Source organism: Grus americana, chromosome 2 (assembly GCF_028858705.1).
Source record: "Grus americana isolate bGruAme1 chromosome 2, bGruAme1.mat, whole genome shotgun sequence".
NCBI classification, from domain to species: domain Eukaryota; kingdom Metazoa; phylum Chordata; class Aves; order Gruiformes; family Gruidae; genus Grus; species Grus americana.
In genome coordinates this window covers 110,924,522-110,943,160 of record NC_072853.1, presented here as the reverse complement: position 1 = coordinate 110,943,160, position 18,639 = coordinate 110,924,522, and the positions used below count along the sequence as shown (strand labels likewise).

The following is an 18,639-nucleotide window of genomic DNA, read 5'->3' as shown; positions in this document are numbered from 1 at the left end:
TAATATCTTCACTGAAGAGATCTTACACCTATTGAATCTACAATCCATTGGGCTTCTTTCTTCACTCTTGACACAGAAATCACTTCACTGTTCATATTCCAGCAAACCTAAAGCTTTCTTGTCCACAGCCTCTCAGGATCCATTCAGACAGCAAAAGCTATCCAGATGCCAGCACTCATATCAGTACTGCCTTTTGTGCCTGAGTGGTTTAGCACTATGAAACTTAACTCTGAGACGAGTGTTTGGAAACCCTTCCCAAGGGACAAAACCTACATCTGACCTCCTGTATTCCCTATTTGCCTTCCTTGGCTCATCATCTCTACTGAAAATTGCCTTGCCTGACAGTTCATGACCTCACGTGAGTGTATAGTGGACAACCCCCTCCAGAGTTTAAACAACATGAGATGTGCCTCTACTATACCTCATGCTGTCTATGCCAGCCAGCTTTGCAGATCTGCCTGTCCTGTATTTTCATCTAAGCTATGGATCCATGTCATCAAGACTGCTTCACAGCCTTGGCTGGTAAGCAGACTTTGTACTATTGAAGGGCTTGGGGTCGCCCACTGGGCATACTTGCAGATCCATCACTCAAGTGAGAAGGAAAGGTTACTCATCTATATCACCACTGACCTTCTGTTCTGTTTTCATCCCTGTTGAATTCTCAGGAAGCCAGGAGATATGCTTGATCCCCTCTTTTGGTTTTGCATGCAACCCTGGTAGTGGTGGTGGTGGTGGTAGTAGGAAAACATAGGTGAATAGTTGGATGGAGATGCCACTGGAGGTACCATTGAGGCAAATATTCCCTGACTAACAGCGCTGTGTATGTGTGAATGTAGACAGACAGCACATCTCCAAGAAGGCTGATTAAAGGTTAAATAATCTTCCTTTTCATAATGGACCCCATGAGGCTCTCTAAGGCTGCTACAATAGACCGAGTGAACAGCATCGTTGCATAGTTCTTTTAACAGCCCTACATATTTTCCATTATTGAAAATGGTTTGTTTTACAGATCAGATGCCCCATTAGTATTGTTGTGATTTCTTGTCATTCTGACATCAGTTGTATTTTATCCCTTGTGATTTCTAGAATACATCTAATGTTGATTTTTTTCAGTCCAGCAACAGCTTAATCCTTTTCCCATCTCATTACAATATGAGAAAACTGAGATTGCTGGAGGGACATTAGTTAATAAACACATTGCCTGTAGTTCCCAGACAATTGATGCATTTTTCCATCTTTATTTAATGGGATGTTATTTCTCACATTGAAATAAATACCCAGGCTATAGTGGTAGAGAAATTCTCAGTGTGCTACAGATAAATTCACGCTGGAAGAAAAAAACAAACCAGGAAATGGTTACTACTTTAAATGAAGAGGGAAAACCCCTATTAGGCCACTTCATCTTTTTGTTTGACTTAAAGCTGAAATCTAAAACCTGATCCTCCACTTGCATTGGTTTTATATTTGTCCCGCTGACTTCAGTGGAATTAATCCTAATGTACATTGGTATGAGAAGAATTGGATCACCACGGTCTCATTATTCCAGAGTGTAACCAATGACCTGGTAGAGATTTTTATCCTCTGGCTAGGAGGATGCTGTAAGGGTTGCGAGATTGTTCACAGCACAGACAGGAAGATAAGATAAGACAAGGCAAAAATAAAGTGCTTCAGACCATTTCATTTCAGGGGGATCCTCATCACAGACCACTGGGGATGGCTTTGCATTTCCATTATGCGCCGTGTGCTTGGAATTGCATTCCCCAGGCATTTTCTCCAGGGCACTAAGAGAGCTCACTGACAGTGTCCGGATACATGACATACTCCTGACAATGATCACTTTTAGTTCTTAGTCTCTGCCAACATCTCCTTCCTACCTCATCCCTTTTCTTGTAACACTTAGGGAGAATAACCATGTTTTTAAACAAGTGGCTGCTCTGCCGAAGAAATTAATGGTGAGCAAAACAGAGAGCAAGCAAGCACTGACAGGCACGCACAGACATTCAGCCAGAGCATCCTTTTTCCATTTGCAGTTTACTGTACCGCTTAATAAAGACTCTGGAACAAAAAGTGGTCTGGTATTTTACATATTTATATGTATATTACAGCCAGATTACTCAGCCTCAGCTGTTGGTTCTGTGCTTGCCCATAAGGGCAGAAGCACTACCACCTCTTCATACCCCACCCTGCCTCCGTACCATAGGCTCTCACTTTCCCAGGGTGGGACGCAAACTGCATTTATCCGCCCCACGTCACTACCTCTCCACAGCTTGCAGGCCATCAGCGGTACATTTATCACCACTAGGAATCTCTGTTTCAGTTCATTTCTACCCTTGTGCACTATACTGCTTATGTTCACCATGCTCTGTTGTGTCATGCCTTTTGTCTTCAGAGTCCCACCTCGCTCCATCTCCTCCTCTTCTCCTGGCTTCCAGACCCTTCTGACAAAATCTTACTCATTTTCTGACCCTGGTTGTCTGGCCAAAGTTAGGCTGTTTGATCTGATCTCCCTATCTCCTACAGATGGAATTCAGCCCTGTCCCAGATGCGATCATCTGCCCAGAAGACCTTTTCCTTCTGTCTCCTTACAAACCATTTGAAGGCAGCTTGGAAAGTTACCACTCTAATTTGACAGGGTTTCATACTTACTGTGCTCAGCTCTGATGCAGTGCACACTAGATCTAGCTCCAACAGCATGTGTTTAGACTTCTAAATATCCGTTGAAATCAATAACAGGAGCCCAAATAGGAATTCAGAGCCTAAACGTTTCTTTGGCACTGAGCTTTGGTCCTGTAACAATACTCTGAATGAACTTAACCTTCCTTAATCCTTCCACCAAGACAATGTTTGACCTTTCACCATGGACTGCAAACAAAGAGTTTGCATTTACAAATGGTCCATCTTGCAGGAAAAAAAAAATAATCCCTCTGAGCTCCTGAGTTCTCTAACACAAAGCATTAGTATCTTTGCTGAGAGGATAAAACTTCATTCTTGATTGAGAAAACTGAACAAAAAAGCATTTGATCTGATTGACACAGCTATTCTGGTTGAATTGAGTAGTATGTTTAATCAATAAGCTTTGTCTTTTGGAATACTAATGCTTATCTTGTACTTGCTGCTTCTCAAAATACTATTTGCTATAGAATTATTTGTTTAATATGATGGACAAATATCTGATTCCACATAGAAAGCCTGAAAGTCACAGAGTGTGAGCAGCAGATCTGTTCTTTGGGAGCCCAGGCAGGGTGGCTTACAGATAATGACTCCACACTTCATTTCTTAGCATGTCTGTTAAATACGTTATATTTTCTTGGAAATGGCATCTGAAGTGGCCACAGATTTCCAGTGTGCTGGTATATAGTGACTGTGACTACTCTGGACTCTTATTTGGAGGTCTCTGAGTACAGTCCGGTAAGCAGTAATTCTGTTTCAGTTCAGTGACCTTCATTTAATGTCAGTAGTTATGGAAAACTGATCTTTTCATGCACTTCGCAGATATTAATGATTTAAAAATTAATATCTGGATGTATTGGAAATACTAAAATACAAATCAGGTAACTTTTTTTTGACTGGCACTGCTCTGCTCAATAATATCCTTCCATACAAAAATTAAGTTGTAGGAGATATAAATATTTACATTACCATTTGAAGGAGGGCTACTCTGTCTGGAGTATCTCTCTAAAGCTCCACAGGCTTTTACTGAAGAGATAATTATTGAAGATGGAGGCACCAGGGGTAATATGCTACTGAATTTGGAGTAGGTTGTTAAAACTTAAGCAAGTCTTGAGTTAGATTTCCTTTAAAGTCAGTCATGATGGGTAGTTATTGGTGCAAGTGATGAAAAAAAAAAGTCTTTATTCTGGGAAGATGGACTATAATTTAACTATTATTCTTCCAAGAGACTACAACTTCGTGTAAATGCTGGAGAGTTAGAAAGAATGATCATGCTTTTTCAGAAAATGTCCCACATGTCTTAAAAGAGGCATAGGATCTTTAAAAAAACACACCATAGATAAACAAAGTGCTTTGAACAAGATGCGGAAGCTGCAGAAATATGACATTATGTTTGTCTTGGCTGGCTACTGCTGCATTCATGAATATTCTTTAAACCTGTTTTTAGATGAATAATGTTAATGTAGTTTCTCAAGAGTTATCAGTGATGATTTTGGAAGGCTGAGACATTTACTGAATATTTTATGTAATATAAAAGGGCTTTGTTTTACCTACTGACAAAGGCTATCGCCATTTACATAATTATAAAAAAAAAAAATCTCAAAATGTATTTGAGGTGATCCTACACTTAAAATACAGAGTTTGGAAAACAAACAAGAATTTGACTAATTTGTAATAGCACATGTGAAGGAGGTAGTGGCATATTTTAATAAATATAAAATAGTGAATGTAAATAATTATTTACAGTTCATGCAGAGAAGCAAATGAGAATACTGTATTAGTTTGTTTAGAATAAAGTCATTACCTGCTTCACACACAGCCCTTGTGGAATTGAGTATTTCTCAATGGTATTAGACACGAATGTTTCAACATAAACAAGAAGTGCTCAATAAAAAGCAGTTTATAAGCACTATATTCTTAAAAAATATTCACCAGTCTGAGCTCAAAAGAAATAAGGCCTACAAAATACACTCCTGTATATGTACTGTGAGTCCTTCCTAGGAATTATTGTCCCTGTTACTCAATTTGGAAAAAAAAATTGTTAGAGGAGTGACAGTCTCAAAAATAACACATGCTTTTACATTTCAGGAAATAGAGATGGCCGAGTAAAAGAAATATGTTAGTATTAGCACCTCCACTGAGAGAACGATGGCAATATTATTGAGGAACACCTAAGAATCCACGGAGGAGAGGGATATTGTGAATATTCCAGCTGCAGTGCAAGCCTCAATCTGATAAAATAAAGCTTTATTAATGCTACTGCTCCTGAAACTTTTTTTTTTTTAATATATATTTCTTTCTATGTGCAGATTCTGGGCGCTCTGGAGTATTAAGCTCTTTGAACACCGTATCTGAAGAAAGACTGGAATCAGCATGTGAAGGAAGGGGCTGGCTTTTTACCCAGGGACCTCGGCTCCAACAAAAGCCTTATCTCATTTCACTGCTGTGTCAAACCGGCGGGGTGGGTGCGTTCTGCCTGCCTCACCATGAGCTGCAGCGTGGTGGTGGATAGAAAGTGTTCGTTTATTGCCCAGACAAGCTCTAATGGGCTCTGCTGCAACTTGCACTTTTGCTGAGAAAACGCCACATGCTGGGCTAAGTTCATTTGTACTCTGACTCCATTAAAGCTAATGGGCTTTCCCCAGGGATGAAGACGGTTCCATGAAGCTAGGCAGAAATGAAAGAAGACATCACTTAAGGGAGCTGAGATATGACTGAAATGAAATCCGAAACTGTTTATTCCTGGGTCAGGAGATGGTTTTCCTTTTTCAGCTTATCTCTTGCCCTGGAAAGAATTTTATAGCATAGGATATCCATACCTTTATCTAGGTTGGATAATAAACCATGTGCTGGGAAGTATACGCTTCCAGACTGTGTGGCTGCTTCTGTCTCTGGCCCATGGCCTCCATCTCACTCTTGCTAATCTGCCTATTGGAAAAAACCCAGTGTTAATCTTTTTTGTTTGTTTGTTTGTTTGTTTTCTTTCTTGCCCTAGCTGAAGCCTTTGGGTTGAGAAAAAAAAAAATTTAATCTAATGCTTTCTTGGTTCTCAACCTAAACTTAGTAGTGTTAATAATTAACTGAAATGTATCTGATAGTTGGCTCTCGTCTAGGCATACGTGATAGTGAGCCATCAGCCGAACGTGCAGGCAGCACTGGCCTGCAAGGGTGGTAGTGTCTTAGTCTGCAAGCCTCCAGATTCCTCTTCTACTGTTTCTTTATGTCTTAGTGCTTTATCAGTCCTCCCAGAATTTGTGCTATCAGGGTTTCTGCCCATCTCTGGGCTGCCAGAGCAGCCCTGTCAGGAAATACAGCAGTGGCACAGAGCACCCATGCCCAGCACTGACATTCAGATTCATTTGGCATCCCTAAAAGGGCCAGGCTGTTTGGCTTCTCCATGAAGAGTCATCATGTCTTGGTGTGTCTCCAAAATGCTGTCTCCTAGGTCATGCCACACAGAAATTAGGGATGGGAAGGCAGTTGCGTATTAAAGCCATACGTCAGGTTCTGAAAACTGTCTTTTTCAAACCTCCATGAATTGGATCGTTTTTTGGGGATTCCTGACTTTGCATGTTGAGACGTGAGCTGATCTATCTTAGATGATACCCAGTGTACAATGTGTCTTTCTCTATAGCCCAGATGTAAGAGAAAGTGACTTTTCAACTCAGGCTATATAGAGAGACTTGTGTGTATAGTTGCCTCATTCAGTCTTCACTGTTGGACAAAGTGATGGCTGTGACATCTCCTTAGGCATCTTCTAGCAAATTCAGTTAGAGGTGTTAGTGTTCATCTGAAAAACGCACCTCACAGCTTCAGATTGGTTGGCATCAAATAGAGACAAAAAGAGGTATCAAAATCAGTGGTCTTTAGGAAGGACTTGTACAGGCTACCTCTGAGTACAGAGTGTCACACAGTGTGCAGGAATTTGTTAAAGTTCTTACATAGAGCGTATGACCTGGGCCTGAGAGGACATACGATTTACGGTGCCAGCTGGAAGCCGCTCCTAAACTGCCCCAAAATTCACTGTACAGAAATAATAACCACCTGATGACATTCCACTGGGCAGCTTGGCATCAGGAGATGGCAAGTTTGTTCTGTGAAGACTATGAGAAGAGGGAAGTGCTGAACGAAGAAGCTGTGTGTTGCAAGGATGTGCAAATCGTTTTTAAATAAGCAGCCCACAAAAGGACGGTGGGAGGGTACACCTCCTTCAGAAATACTGCAGGGAATGGTCTGTCATTCAGAGGGAAACAGGAGGAGGCAGGAGAGTTCCCCCCCTTACCTATTTTGCATATTCTCCTGAGGACTAAGTAGCTAGCTCTCTTATAAAGCAAGGGCAGGAAACCTCGGTAAACTCTGGTCCCTTCTAAACTTAAAGAACAGTTGTGCCTCCCTCCCACCAAACACAGTGCCATGTCCACCTGTGGTAAGAGTGGAAAGGGCTTGGAAAAGGAGGCTTATAGCACCAGGACATGGTGGTGGTGAAGGAAACACCCAGGGCGTAACTACACCAGCCACCTGTCATGGGGCTCTCTGCTGGAATTAGTGAACGCTTCCACTCTGGTCTAGGACTAGTCCGGAGACCTTTATAAGAAGATGACCCAGGGCTGTTACTAAGCATGCTGAGGAAATGAAGGACCAGGGCGGGAGCACAGCCTCTCCTCTGAAGTGCCAAAAGTGCACCCTCTAGACAGGGAGGGCTAAGCCTGCCCACGCAGCTCTTGTTCCCACCCATGAGGCTGATGGATGCAGCACCGTCATAGAATCACAGAACCACAGAATGGTTTGGGTTGGAAGGGACCTTAAAAACCATGTAGTTCCAACCCCCCTGCCATGGGCAGGGACACCCTCCACTAGACCAGGTTGCCCAAAGCCCCATCCAACCTGGCCTTGAACACTTCCAGGGATGGGGCATCCACAGCTTCCCTGGGCAACCTGCTCCATTGCCTCACCACCCTCATAGTGAAGAATTTCTTCCTTGTGTCCAATCTCCCTCAGTAAGTTTGCAGATGACACCAAACTGGGCGGGAACGTTGATCTGCTTGATGGTGGGAAGGTTCTGCAGAGGGATCTGGACAGGCTGGATTGATGGGCCGAGGTCAATCATATGAGGTTTGACAAGGCCAAGTGCCGGATCCTGCACTTCGTTCACAACCCCATACAACACTGCAGGCTTGGGGATGAGTGGCTGGAAAGCTGCCCAGCAGAAAAGGACCTGGGGGTGCTGGTTGACAGCCGGCTGAACATAAGCCAGCAGTGTGCCCAGGTGGCCAAGAAGGCCAACAGCATCCTGGCTTGTATCAGCAATAGTGTGGCCAGCAGGACTAGGGAAGTGATCGTCCCCATGTACTCTGCACTGGTGAGGCCGCACCTCGAGTACTGTGTTCAGTTTTGGGCCCCTCACTACAAGGAGGACATTGAGGTGCTGGAGTGTGTCCAGAGAAGGGCAACAAAGCTGGTGAATGGTCTGAAGAAGAAGTCTTATGAGGATCGGCTGAGGGAACTGGGGTTGTTCAGCCTGGAGAAAAGGAGGCTGAGGGGAGACCTTATTGCTCTCTACAGCTCCCTAAAAGGAGGTTGTAGTGAGGTGGGTGTTGGTCTCTTCTCCCAAGTAACTAGCGATAGGACGAGAGGAAATGCCCTCAAGTTGTGTCGGCAGATTTAGATTGGATATTAGGAAAAACTTCTTCACCAAAAGGGTTGTCAAGCATTGGAACAGGCTGCCCAGAGAGGTGGTTGAGTCACCATCCCTGGAAGTGTTCAAAAAATTTGTATATGTGGCACTTGGGGATGCGGTTTAGTAGGCATGGTAGCGTTGGGTTGACAGTTGGACTTGATGATCTTAGAGGTCTTTTCCAACCTTAATGATTCTATGATTCTATAATCTAAATCTACCCTCTTTCAGTTTAAAACCATTGTCCCTTGTACTGTCACTACAGGTAAAAAGTCTGTCCCCATCTTATAAGCCCCCTTTTGGTACTGGAAGGCTGCATTAAGGTCTCCCCAGAGCCTTCTCTTCTCCAGGCTGAACAACCCCAACTTTCTCAGACTGGCTTCACAGGAGAGGTGCTCCAGCCCTCTGACCATTTCCATGACCCTCCTCTGGACCCACTCTAACAGGTCCACGTCTGTTTTGTGCTGGGGACCCCATGGCTGGATGCAGCACTCAGGTGGGATCTCACAAGTGGAGCAGAAGGGGAGGATCATCTCCCCTCACCTACACTTGGCCTTGTTGAACTTCACGAGGCTCATAGGGGCCTGCTCCTTCTCAGGGCCGGCACCAGTGACACCCCCACCGGCTGCTCACCTACCCCCAGGTACCCCGCACAACCCCTCCCGGGACAGGCCACCAGTCTGCGGGGCCAGGGCAGGTCAGCGCGGCCCGCGGGGGGGAGGGGGTCGCTCTCCCTCGGAGAGGGGTCGCCACCACGGGCGGACCACGCGGGGCGAACACGGACGCCGTTACTTGCCCCTCGAGGCAGGGGAGGGGGCGGTTAGCTCGCTCCCCCCCACCCCTTGCCGTCGCCACCGCCCCCTCCCGGCCGGGCAGGGGCGCGGGGCGGTGCCGGGGCGGGCCTGCTCCTCTCCCCGCCCTCAGCCGCGGCGGCGGCCGGCCTCTTTGTGCTGCCCGCCGAAGCAGCGCGCTGTCCTTCGTTTCGCCTCGCCTCGCCGTGGCGCTGCCTGCCTGGCTCCGGCCGCTACTGAGGGGATCGGTGGGTCAGCCCGCCCTCGCCCTGCTGCGGGGCTTTTCCGTCTCCGCCCCGCCACTTTACCCCGCCTCGTCTCTCTGCCCGCGGTGCGGGCTTCTCGCCGCCCCTTCCCCCGGGCTGTCTGTCAGCCTGCTCTGCTCGCTGCCCCTCCGTGCCTGTGCCCCTGTGTCCCCCGGACCTCCCCTGCCGCTGGGCGCCGGGGATGGTGCCGCTGACAGCGCCCGTGCGCGCTTGAGCCGGCAGGGGCGAGCCCGCCGCCGCCGCGGGAGGAGGAGGAGAAGAGATGAACCGCTTCCAGCCCGGGGTCGCGCTGCTGCTCTCGCTGCTGTGGGAGGTGAGGTGGGCCGCGGGGTGGGGGTGGAAGCGCGGCTCTGCTTGCGGCTCTTCTGACAGCCCCGGAGCGGCTGGATCACCCCGGGAGGGCGGCGCGGTGGGGGGAGGGGGATATCGGCCATCAGTCGCGACCTGGAGGTGCGTGGGCGGCGGAGGGGAAGCTGGCAGTCCGTACCTAACCGGCGAGGGGGTGTGTGGGAGATGGTGTTACAGTATTTATTTTGGGGTTAATGCCCTTGCCGGAACGGGCTTGGCTCCACAAGCTCCCGGGCAGTGCGCGGTCAGGAGTGCGTGGGAGCGGCGGTGCGGGTCCGGGCTGGGCGAAACTCGGCTCTCCTGCTTTAGGAGACTGCCGGGGTGCAGTAGTTACGGCTGTTAACAGCGACCTGGCTTGCTTTCGGTTTAAGTTTTCTGCTCCTGTAATAAAAAGATTATCTGTGGTGTGCTGGAGCAGAGTAACACGGGACCTGTAGGCAGGGGCACAAGCTGTTTCTTTATTAGAAAGAGACAGCATCCCCTGGCTCTCCAAGGAACACGATACGTGCGCCTTTCAGTAAGGGTTAAATGGAAGGTGCGGTTTTTATTTTCAAGTATCCTTTCGTGGACAAAATGTACTTTGCGAGGTAGAGGTGCGTCGGCATCAGTTCAGGAGGAGCCGTGGCGGCGCCGAGCAGCGTGGTTAAAGTTCTCGGAAAGCCTGGGTAGCGCACCTTTAATAGTTACAACAAACAAGCAAACCAAAATACTAATTCAGCTTACGTTAATGGGGGATGTGTGTGTGTTGTGCCACGCAGTTATGTGACGGGGCTGGGAAACCAGCTCTTTTTTTAGCAGGCGGATCCATGGATATTTTTCAGGTGGCGAGCTGTCTCCTGGTCTTTGGTTTACGCATGGGGTCGGGGTCGGGCTGGGGGGCGCCGGTGCCGGCCGTGGGACAGGTTCCTGGCGGGCACGCCACGGCGCAGCTCCCGGCGCAGGTCTGCCTGCGCGCTCCAGCCCCCGGCGGGACACGCGCGGTGGCAGCGTGCTGGGGTGACTTCGCGAACGCCCGTGGGCTCGCCTTGGGTACCTCTTTACATCGGCAAAGCCCGGAGGCAAGCCTAGCTGAAGGTGTCGTGGGGGGTGGAGACCTGTGTTGCCTCTGTGGTGGAGTAGTTTAGGCAGAGAATGGATTAATTTTTTTAAACAACATACCACCAAAGCCATACATGAAAACTGGAGTGCTGGCTGTGTAATTATTGTTTTCGGTAATGGATATAATTAATGAAAATGATGTTTACTATGTGTTTATGCCACCTACGTAGATGAACGATTTTTGGTATGTTGCCCACTATGTCATCTAGCATCATCCCATTAAAACACTCAGCTCAAAATCACCATCTAATGTAAATAAATGTAACTCTTTTCAAGTTGATTGGGCAGTGTCTTGTTACCCTGGCTGTAAACCTGGCCCAGAGCTGGGCCCGTGATTGCTCCTTGACTCTGCAGAAGCTCTTCAGGAAGCACGAATGGCAAAATGTCAATTAAATGAAACGGGCACCAGCATTTTCCAGAGGGAATTTGTTCATCTGAGAGTGTTAAAGGCTTCGCCCCTCCAGGATCTGTTTGATTAGATGTCCCTGCTCTCTTTAACACATATTCTGCTGAAAAAGATCCTGCATGCCTGAAAAAAGTAATTTGCATAAATCCTCTTTGGATGTAGCCCATGTTGCTGTTATTTAAGCTTTTATACTGTTTTTAATTGTGGATGTTTTTTTCCCTTTTTCTTTTAATCTAGAATGTTTGTTTTGCCATCTGGTTTTGTGGATTTTTTTTTTTTTTGCAAGTGCTTGGGATACCTTTTTAAATGAGATGCTATGTAAATAAGAAGTATTACAAATTGTTTTAAGTTCTACTCTACAGGGGAGAAAAAAAAGGCCCAGAAACAAATGCTGGGAGTTTAAATAACTGAATTGGAGACATCTGGTTGTTCAGAAGGCTTTTGGTATTTGAAACTCTTTCTGTCTTCTGCACTAACTTCCATACCGGCTATTATCTAAAATAGCATTGTTACAATTTTTTAAAATCTGTTGCAGCTTTGACATTATCTTAGTTAATATTTAACACAGCATGACCTGAGGAATGTATTTTTCATTCAGCATTTTGAAAAAGGCTTTGACTGTTATCCAAATAATGGGGGGGGGGGGGGGCATTTAGCCTTTCAGAGCAATTTGCAGTAGTTTACTGATGCTTAAGTTCTCCTTGCTTAAATTACATAAAATACTTGTTGCAAGACATTCACATATTTTCTGTCAGTTTGCATTAAAAACCACTATTTCTGGTTATATTGATGAAAGAAATAAACTCCTTCACAAATAAACATACATCAAATTCATGGTGGATGTGAGTTTGGATGCAGGGAGTGTTTCTTTGTGGCTTTCAGGTTGAAGCCTAGTCAGTAACTGTGCTGTGGTCCTGTGCGGAAGTGATGGTTTGCTGTTCTTGATGTAAAGGCAGAAAATGTGAGAGAGGGACTGAGGGACAAGGGAAGGCGCTTGCGTGCACTGGTAGATGGTTTCATGAAGGTGGTTGAAGGCATCGCTGTCAAATCAGGGTTTACAAACAACAAAGTGCTGGCTCTTGATGCTAGGATGCTGGTCCTTTCTCTAGAAGAGCTTGAGATACACTAATTACAGAAACAACCAGAGCGCTGTGGTGATAGGAAAGGGGGATTAATTCTGAGTTTGATGAGGGTGTTCCACCATAACCACAAAGACTTTCTTTTTTTTTCTCTTCCCATGATGGAAGAAAAATCCCCAACTCCAGCACCCAGGAAACTCTGTTCTGAGAAAACCTTGTTGTTAGGGGAGAAAAGCCAAAGATGCCATGAATTTTACTCATAACTTAGTCACCATTGAACAGTTTAACATATAAGCCAAAATGAGGAACTTTTAAGGTGGATAACTTGACAGGTAATTTTGGTTCTTGGGTGAAGATTTAACAATGTTCATTTCTTCCTGCATTTGTCATCTTCAAATTAATTTGGCTAATTGGAGGTAGCAGTGTATTATTAATCACAGTTACCTGAAACGCCCTTTTTCACGAGGAACTTGGATGTCTGGTAGACCTGTAGTACTGGGGTATGTGATTTCAACATTCACGAATAGCCAGCGGTCTTGCTTGCTAGCGTGGCTCATGGTTCTTCTGACAGGACTGTGTTTTGTCTCAGTTTTGTATGAGTAGATAGCTCTCAATTTCATGGAAGGCTTTGAAGAGGCCTTTCAAGTAATGTCTGTTTGGGGAATATATCAAGGTTTCCTGCTCTTATTTCATTAGACATCCCAAGGGCTTTGGCTGTCCAAGCTTAAATGTGACTTTAATGAACAGCATTGTCTTTGGGATGGGAAAAAATTAAACAAGTGACCCTCCACCCCTTGAGGATGAAGTGAGCTTATTTTCAGCCTGAATGAGGGCACCAGAGTACTCCATGTGTGTTACCTCTCAGACTGAGTGCTTGTTTTTTCCTTGAGAGTTGCAGAAGTGCTAGATGGAGTAGAGCTGGGTGGCTGACGCTCAGCTCAATAATGGGGAGGCTCAGCTTTTTAAGCCTGGTAGAGCACCCTGCCTGTGCTGCAGCAGTAATGAAGATGTTCTATTGTTATTGCTGCTGAGTAGCTTGCTAGGTAGCCTCAACTTTCAAAGCTGTCAAATAATTTTAGGTGCCTGAGCTTCTGTTTGGCCCATATGGTGTGTCCAGAGGAACCTAGGAGCTAATGCAACTGCCTGAGTATTTAAGTCACGCTTTTTGGTGCCCTGTATTAAGACAAGCTGAGGCCTGTGGTAGTCGCTGTAGGTGGCACAAGATGTGGGTGAGAATCCCACTGTGAAGGTTTCCACAAGGCTATACAAAATATAGATCATCACTTTTGGAAATACTAGCACTGGTATTTCAGCACACTCAGTTTCTCATTACTAAAAATTATAACAGGGATGCTGACAGAAATGCTGATGATTGGATGGTTGGAAAAAGAGATCAGTGTAGTCCTCTTCTTGTTAATTTGTCAGATACTACAAAAGAGTCAAGTGCCTTTTCTTAAAATAACAAAAGAATGGCCAGGTCATATGAACAGCAAAATGTGTTAACTTTAAATAAAATTCAAACTTTCCAGACAGTCTGTCATACAAGATTTATTTAAATAAAAGCAAGGTTGGCTAGTGCTTCTCAGTTGGGTAACTGCTGTGTGGAGCTTTTTAGTATTATTTTTGTAAGTGGACTTCAGCAGGACAGATTTTAGCCAAGAGAAACCTAAAATCACTGTCCATTCTGAAGAGGCTTTTTTTACCCTTGTGGGAGCAAGCACGTTAAGATGGGTGAAACCACCAGTCTTAAAGAAAATCCTTTTGATCATAGTAGGCACAGGTAGAGCTCAAGAATTTGTGAGGATTATGGGGTGGGGACTCTCACAGTTTCTGATGTCTTTTTCTATCAATTAACTGTTAGGGTTTCCTTTATGTGTGTGTTATAGGAATGTACATACCCTTGAATGTACAAATGTGCATGCACACCAGGGTGGTTGTGTCTATGATGTCCCTCCCTGTGGAAGCCCGCTGATACTGTCCTATTGATATTTTAACTCTTGTGGCTGGTGGGAGGAATAATCCTGTCCAAACCGATGGGGGAAAAGGCTATCACAAAAATTCTGCAAGGGAGTTGTTAGTGTAGATGTGTCCATTAACCTTATCCTGCTTGTTAGTTTTAGTGATGTAGGGGCTTAGCAGTTTAAACAATTTTTGGTGGTTTTTTTTTTCTTACCCTCTTGCAGCCGGTTGGAAAGCAGCTATCGCATTGCTGAGTGAAGGCAGGAAGGAGCTTACTTAGGATTTATAGTTTGGGGATCCAACTGGTGCTGGCAAGTCTTCTCTGCTTCTTGACAGCAACGAGATGGGCTGTGATTTCCAGGCGGGAGGACTGAGCTTGCACACTTTTCTCACTTTGCTCCTGCTGAGGAGATGGATGCATGTTTGCCGCAGGAACGGTGGCCGAGTGCCATTTGCATCCTCTAAGAGGAGGTGTGAATAGGTATGTGGTTGGTTTTTGGGGGTTGGGGTTTTTTTCATTAGAAAAAAACATCTATAAAACCTGTTTACTTTTTTTTTTTTACAGCAGTCAAAAATGTTTAGCACCTTCCGTTATGCTTTCTCTATAAAAGGGAAGTCCTCTGAGTCTCTTTTATCTTGGTACTTCCCACTCAGCTAATGCAGGTGTCTGGAAGGATGTGTTAAACTTGACCAAAGCAAGCCTTTAGACTTCAGCTGCTCTTTGAAAATGGATTTAGCTAAAATCGGTGGAAAAAGGCTCAATGGAAACTCTCTTTAGTTTAATGCAAATTTATTTTGGTTTATTCCACTAGAAAGAGGCTTAGGAAAACTGGAATGCATGTGCCCACATACAGGTTTGCTCTGCTTATCTGTGTAGGCTGAGTTTACAGGCAAGAACAGATTAATATTTGAGCTTATACTACAGAATTTGAAATAAAATTTTCTTATTTCTTGCTGAGACAAGGTGGCTACTAATGTACTTCAAATCTGTTGTGGTATAAAGTAAAATCCATATAAATAATAAAAATAATTACAGAAAGCTAGCATTTTTGAATTTTTGAGCCTAACTTTTGAAGATGCTGCATTGCTTTATATCCTCAACAATGCAGCTGTTTCCACAGTTTTTGTGTTTTGCTGAAGGCTTTGTTGAACTCCCGTTAGGTTTTACTGTGGCAAATAGGAACTTTTTTCTGACGAGCAAGAGGCAAAGCCTTTCTAAACGGATTTTTTTTTTTTCTGTGCTCAAATAGTGCCTTTTGGGCAACAAGTCTTAACTCTGTCTGAAGCCTGGGATCGTGGGTGTTAAACAGGCCTTAAATAGTAGATACTATCACCTTCCTGATGTAGGTAAGGTAATAAATGATATGAAATACCATGCCTGGTATTTCAAGGGGAGTCTGAGTTTGAATGCTTTCTTTTTCTTTTCTTTTTTTTTTCTTTTTGAGAACAGTGTATCTTGACAGGTTTCTTGCATATTAAGTGGAAAAGTTATCACTGCTGAGTTAAAAATGTCTGTCTTCTCAAGTGTGTCTTCAGCTTCACACTAAATAAGTGTTAACTAAACCCGTGTTTTAAATAGCTCACCTAAAATTCTCTTCCTCTTTCTCAATGACTCAGCTTTCAGTCTGGTAGATTTTTAGAAGGAAAGGAATTAGCAAGAAGTGGTTTCTAATCTGTGTTGGATCCAATGCAGGAGTGGGCTGTTGCTGGCAAGGGTGGTCCCTAACTCCTTGTTCTGCTAGCTGTGTGCTCCTGCAGGTCTAGTGACCATGCGGCTGTGGAGGAATCGAATCAACCCACTGATGCTTTGGAAGACTAAGCCACCAAAAAGAGGATGGGGAAAAAATTGAGAGGGAATAGTTTTCCATTGGTTCCGCAGAGGTTTGTGCAGTGGTAGCATCATGAAACTTCCTGCAAGGGAGGAGAGGGAACATATGGCTTGGAGCGGGACTGCCCATGTTGGTAGCACATTTGTTGTTTCAGTACGTTAGATGTCACCTAATGGGAGTTGCAGAACAGACAACGCTGCATTTATAACAAAGAAAATCCTACAGACCTTTTCCGTGCAATGCTAGAAGGGAAAACTCGCCGAGTCTGTTTCTTGTTTTCCCCTGAAAGATGCTGTTAGATAAGACTAACTTCTGCAGATGGTGTCCTCTTGTTTTCCCACATCACTTGCCAAGTGTCTGTCAGAGCAGAAGCTCTCAACCCAGAGCTAATGACCTCCCCAGCCTTTCTCATCTGTGGGGCGGGGAGGGTTGTAGCTGGAGCTCCCTGGGAAGGTCAACCATCAGCTGCAGCACAGGAGGGACCATTGTCCTCGAGTCCAGCTGGTGGTAACTGTGAACCCAGTGGTCCTCCAGTGCACCATTCCCTCTGTGTCTTTTGTTTGGAGGTCTGAAAAAAAACCTCCAAAACAACCCACCACCTTGGCTGCATTGCTTTCATTGGAAGTGACCATGAAGTGATCTGCACCTTAAGTTCAAAGTTCAATGATGGTGGAAAGTGTTTTTGGACCGTGCTGAAGCAGAGTGGTGGGAGCATGCCCTGACTCCAGCCCTGGCTGTGCTCGAGCCGTCTGAAAGCGGCTTGTTCCTTTCCTGCCAGAGTAAGAATGATGGGATGCCAGTTGGCTTGGTCTCCTGCCTCTGATGTTGGTGGGCATCATGCAACTAAATAGCTGGCAATAGTTTTGAAGGTGAATCCTTCATTCTTGAGTCTTGTGCTGGTGGAATTAGAGGTGAGGATCATAGACCCCAAGTATGCAGCCTCTACCTGTACAAATCCATCTTTCCAATGCGCTAAGTTAAGGCAAGTACATTTAATATATTTTTCTGCCTTTCTGGTTACATGCATTCCAGTCTGTTTTGGATCTTCCCTTAGAGGAGAAAGAACTGGAGAACCCTGAAATGTAATTAATATGAGAGGAACATGCGGGAGGGTGACAGGGGTCTCACTGATGGCAGACTGAATACCATGGGCAGCACGTGTTTCAAGAGCCTTACACTTGATGCGAAAGGAGTATTTTGTTGCACATGTTCCTCTTCTTGGATCTCAGTGGCACTGCCACCCAAGGGAGAGTGCTGTTTTTGTAGACCTACTCTGCTTAGCTTGGTGTTAGCAGCAGTGTAGTTGCAGTTACAGGCTTGTGCTACCATGGGGTTAAGAGCTGGTAGTGTGCCCATGATGTAGAAGGTTTGAGACTTCAAGAAATTAGGAGCTCTGTCAGGGAATGTATACTAGCAAAAAAAAAAAAAAAAGCCAATGGCTGTAGTAGCAAACGCAGGCTTGTTTTAAGTTGCTGCAAACTTATTTTTTTTGCTGGCACAGTTGTGTCTTTTTGCACACCTTGTGTGTCCTGACCTGAGTCTGTATTTCTCCCTTTCTGGACAGGAGACTTGCCTTACCTAACCAGAGAAGTTCAGTTGTTTATACCATGCTGGTTTTAGTACAATCCCTTTAGCGTAGGCACAACAGACTGAAATTAAAGTGCTTGTACTGCACAGTGATGCCTATTTGGGCATGACAGTATGATAACAGACAGTGTAAGGGTTTCTACCTGGGGAATTGCCCAGGTGTAACTCGGTGTTTCATTTCTCCCGATTTTATTAAATCTCTTCACTTAAGTGGATAGAAAACCTGTTAACATGGCAAATTCCTTTCTGCTTTCCCCGTGGTATCTCTGTAAATGCCGAAAGTTGGTGCAGGCACTTCTCGCTGTGGCAGGTGTCTGTAAGTGTGCTTCAGCACTTGGTGCAAGAACTAGGCAAGGATGAGTCAAGCAAGTATTTTCTTTCATTTCTCTGCTCCTTGGGCAGGAAGAACATATTGCTCATTGCTACAGATAATTATTTCAATGCTGATATAAGTGAGATCCAGGAATTCACTGCTGGCTCTCTTACCATGCGAGTTCCCAGCTCAGGGCCCTACTTCTCCATCACGTTTGGAGCAGTGAATTCAACCTGATACAGGAAGGGTAAGGGGTGTAAAAGTCCACCTTCATTTATTCAAATGCCATAAAGTTTGGCAGGATTTCAGTCCAAAACAGAAGAGGAAACCTTCCTCTCTGAAAATGCTGCTTTCAAATGGTCAGCCAGTTGCATAGCCTAAAAAAAAAAGGGGGGGGGAGAGGGAAGAGGGGTGTGTGAGAAGTCTTAAATCTAGTTTTACATGGTTTGCTTTTCTTTTTAAGGCTGACATGAGCTGCTTCTATGTTGAGTGCTGTCTTGTCTATCCCAAAGAAATATCCCTAACAAGAATCATGATTTTTCAACAGTTTGAACAGCAATAGTGCTGAGGATGCCTGCTGGTCCCGAGCTATCAGCAGTGCTGTCACGACGGGCACTAA

General features: G+C 45.1%; 1 protein-coding gene across 1 annotated transcript in view; it reads left to right on the top strand.

Moving 5' to 3' along the window:
* The first annotated feature begins 9,277 nt into the window (after window positions 1-9,277).
* Window positions 9,278-18,639, top strand: part of VOPP1 (VOPP1 WW domain binding protein) — a 68,496-nt gene continuing 59,134 nt past the window's right edge. Inside the window, exon 1 of the mRNA XM_054816429.1 lies at window positions 9,278-9,714. Coding sequence (XP_054672404.1) covers window positions 9,664-9,714 — 51 coding nt within the window. The 5' untranslated portion in view covers window positions 9,278-9,663. The remainder of the gene's footprint in view (window positions 9,715-18,639) is intronic.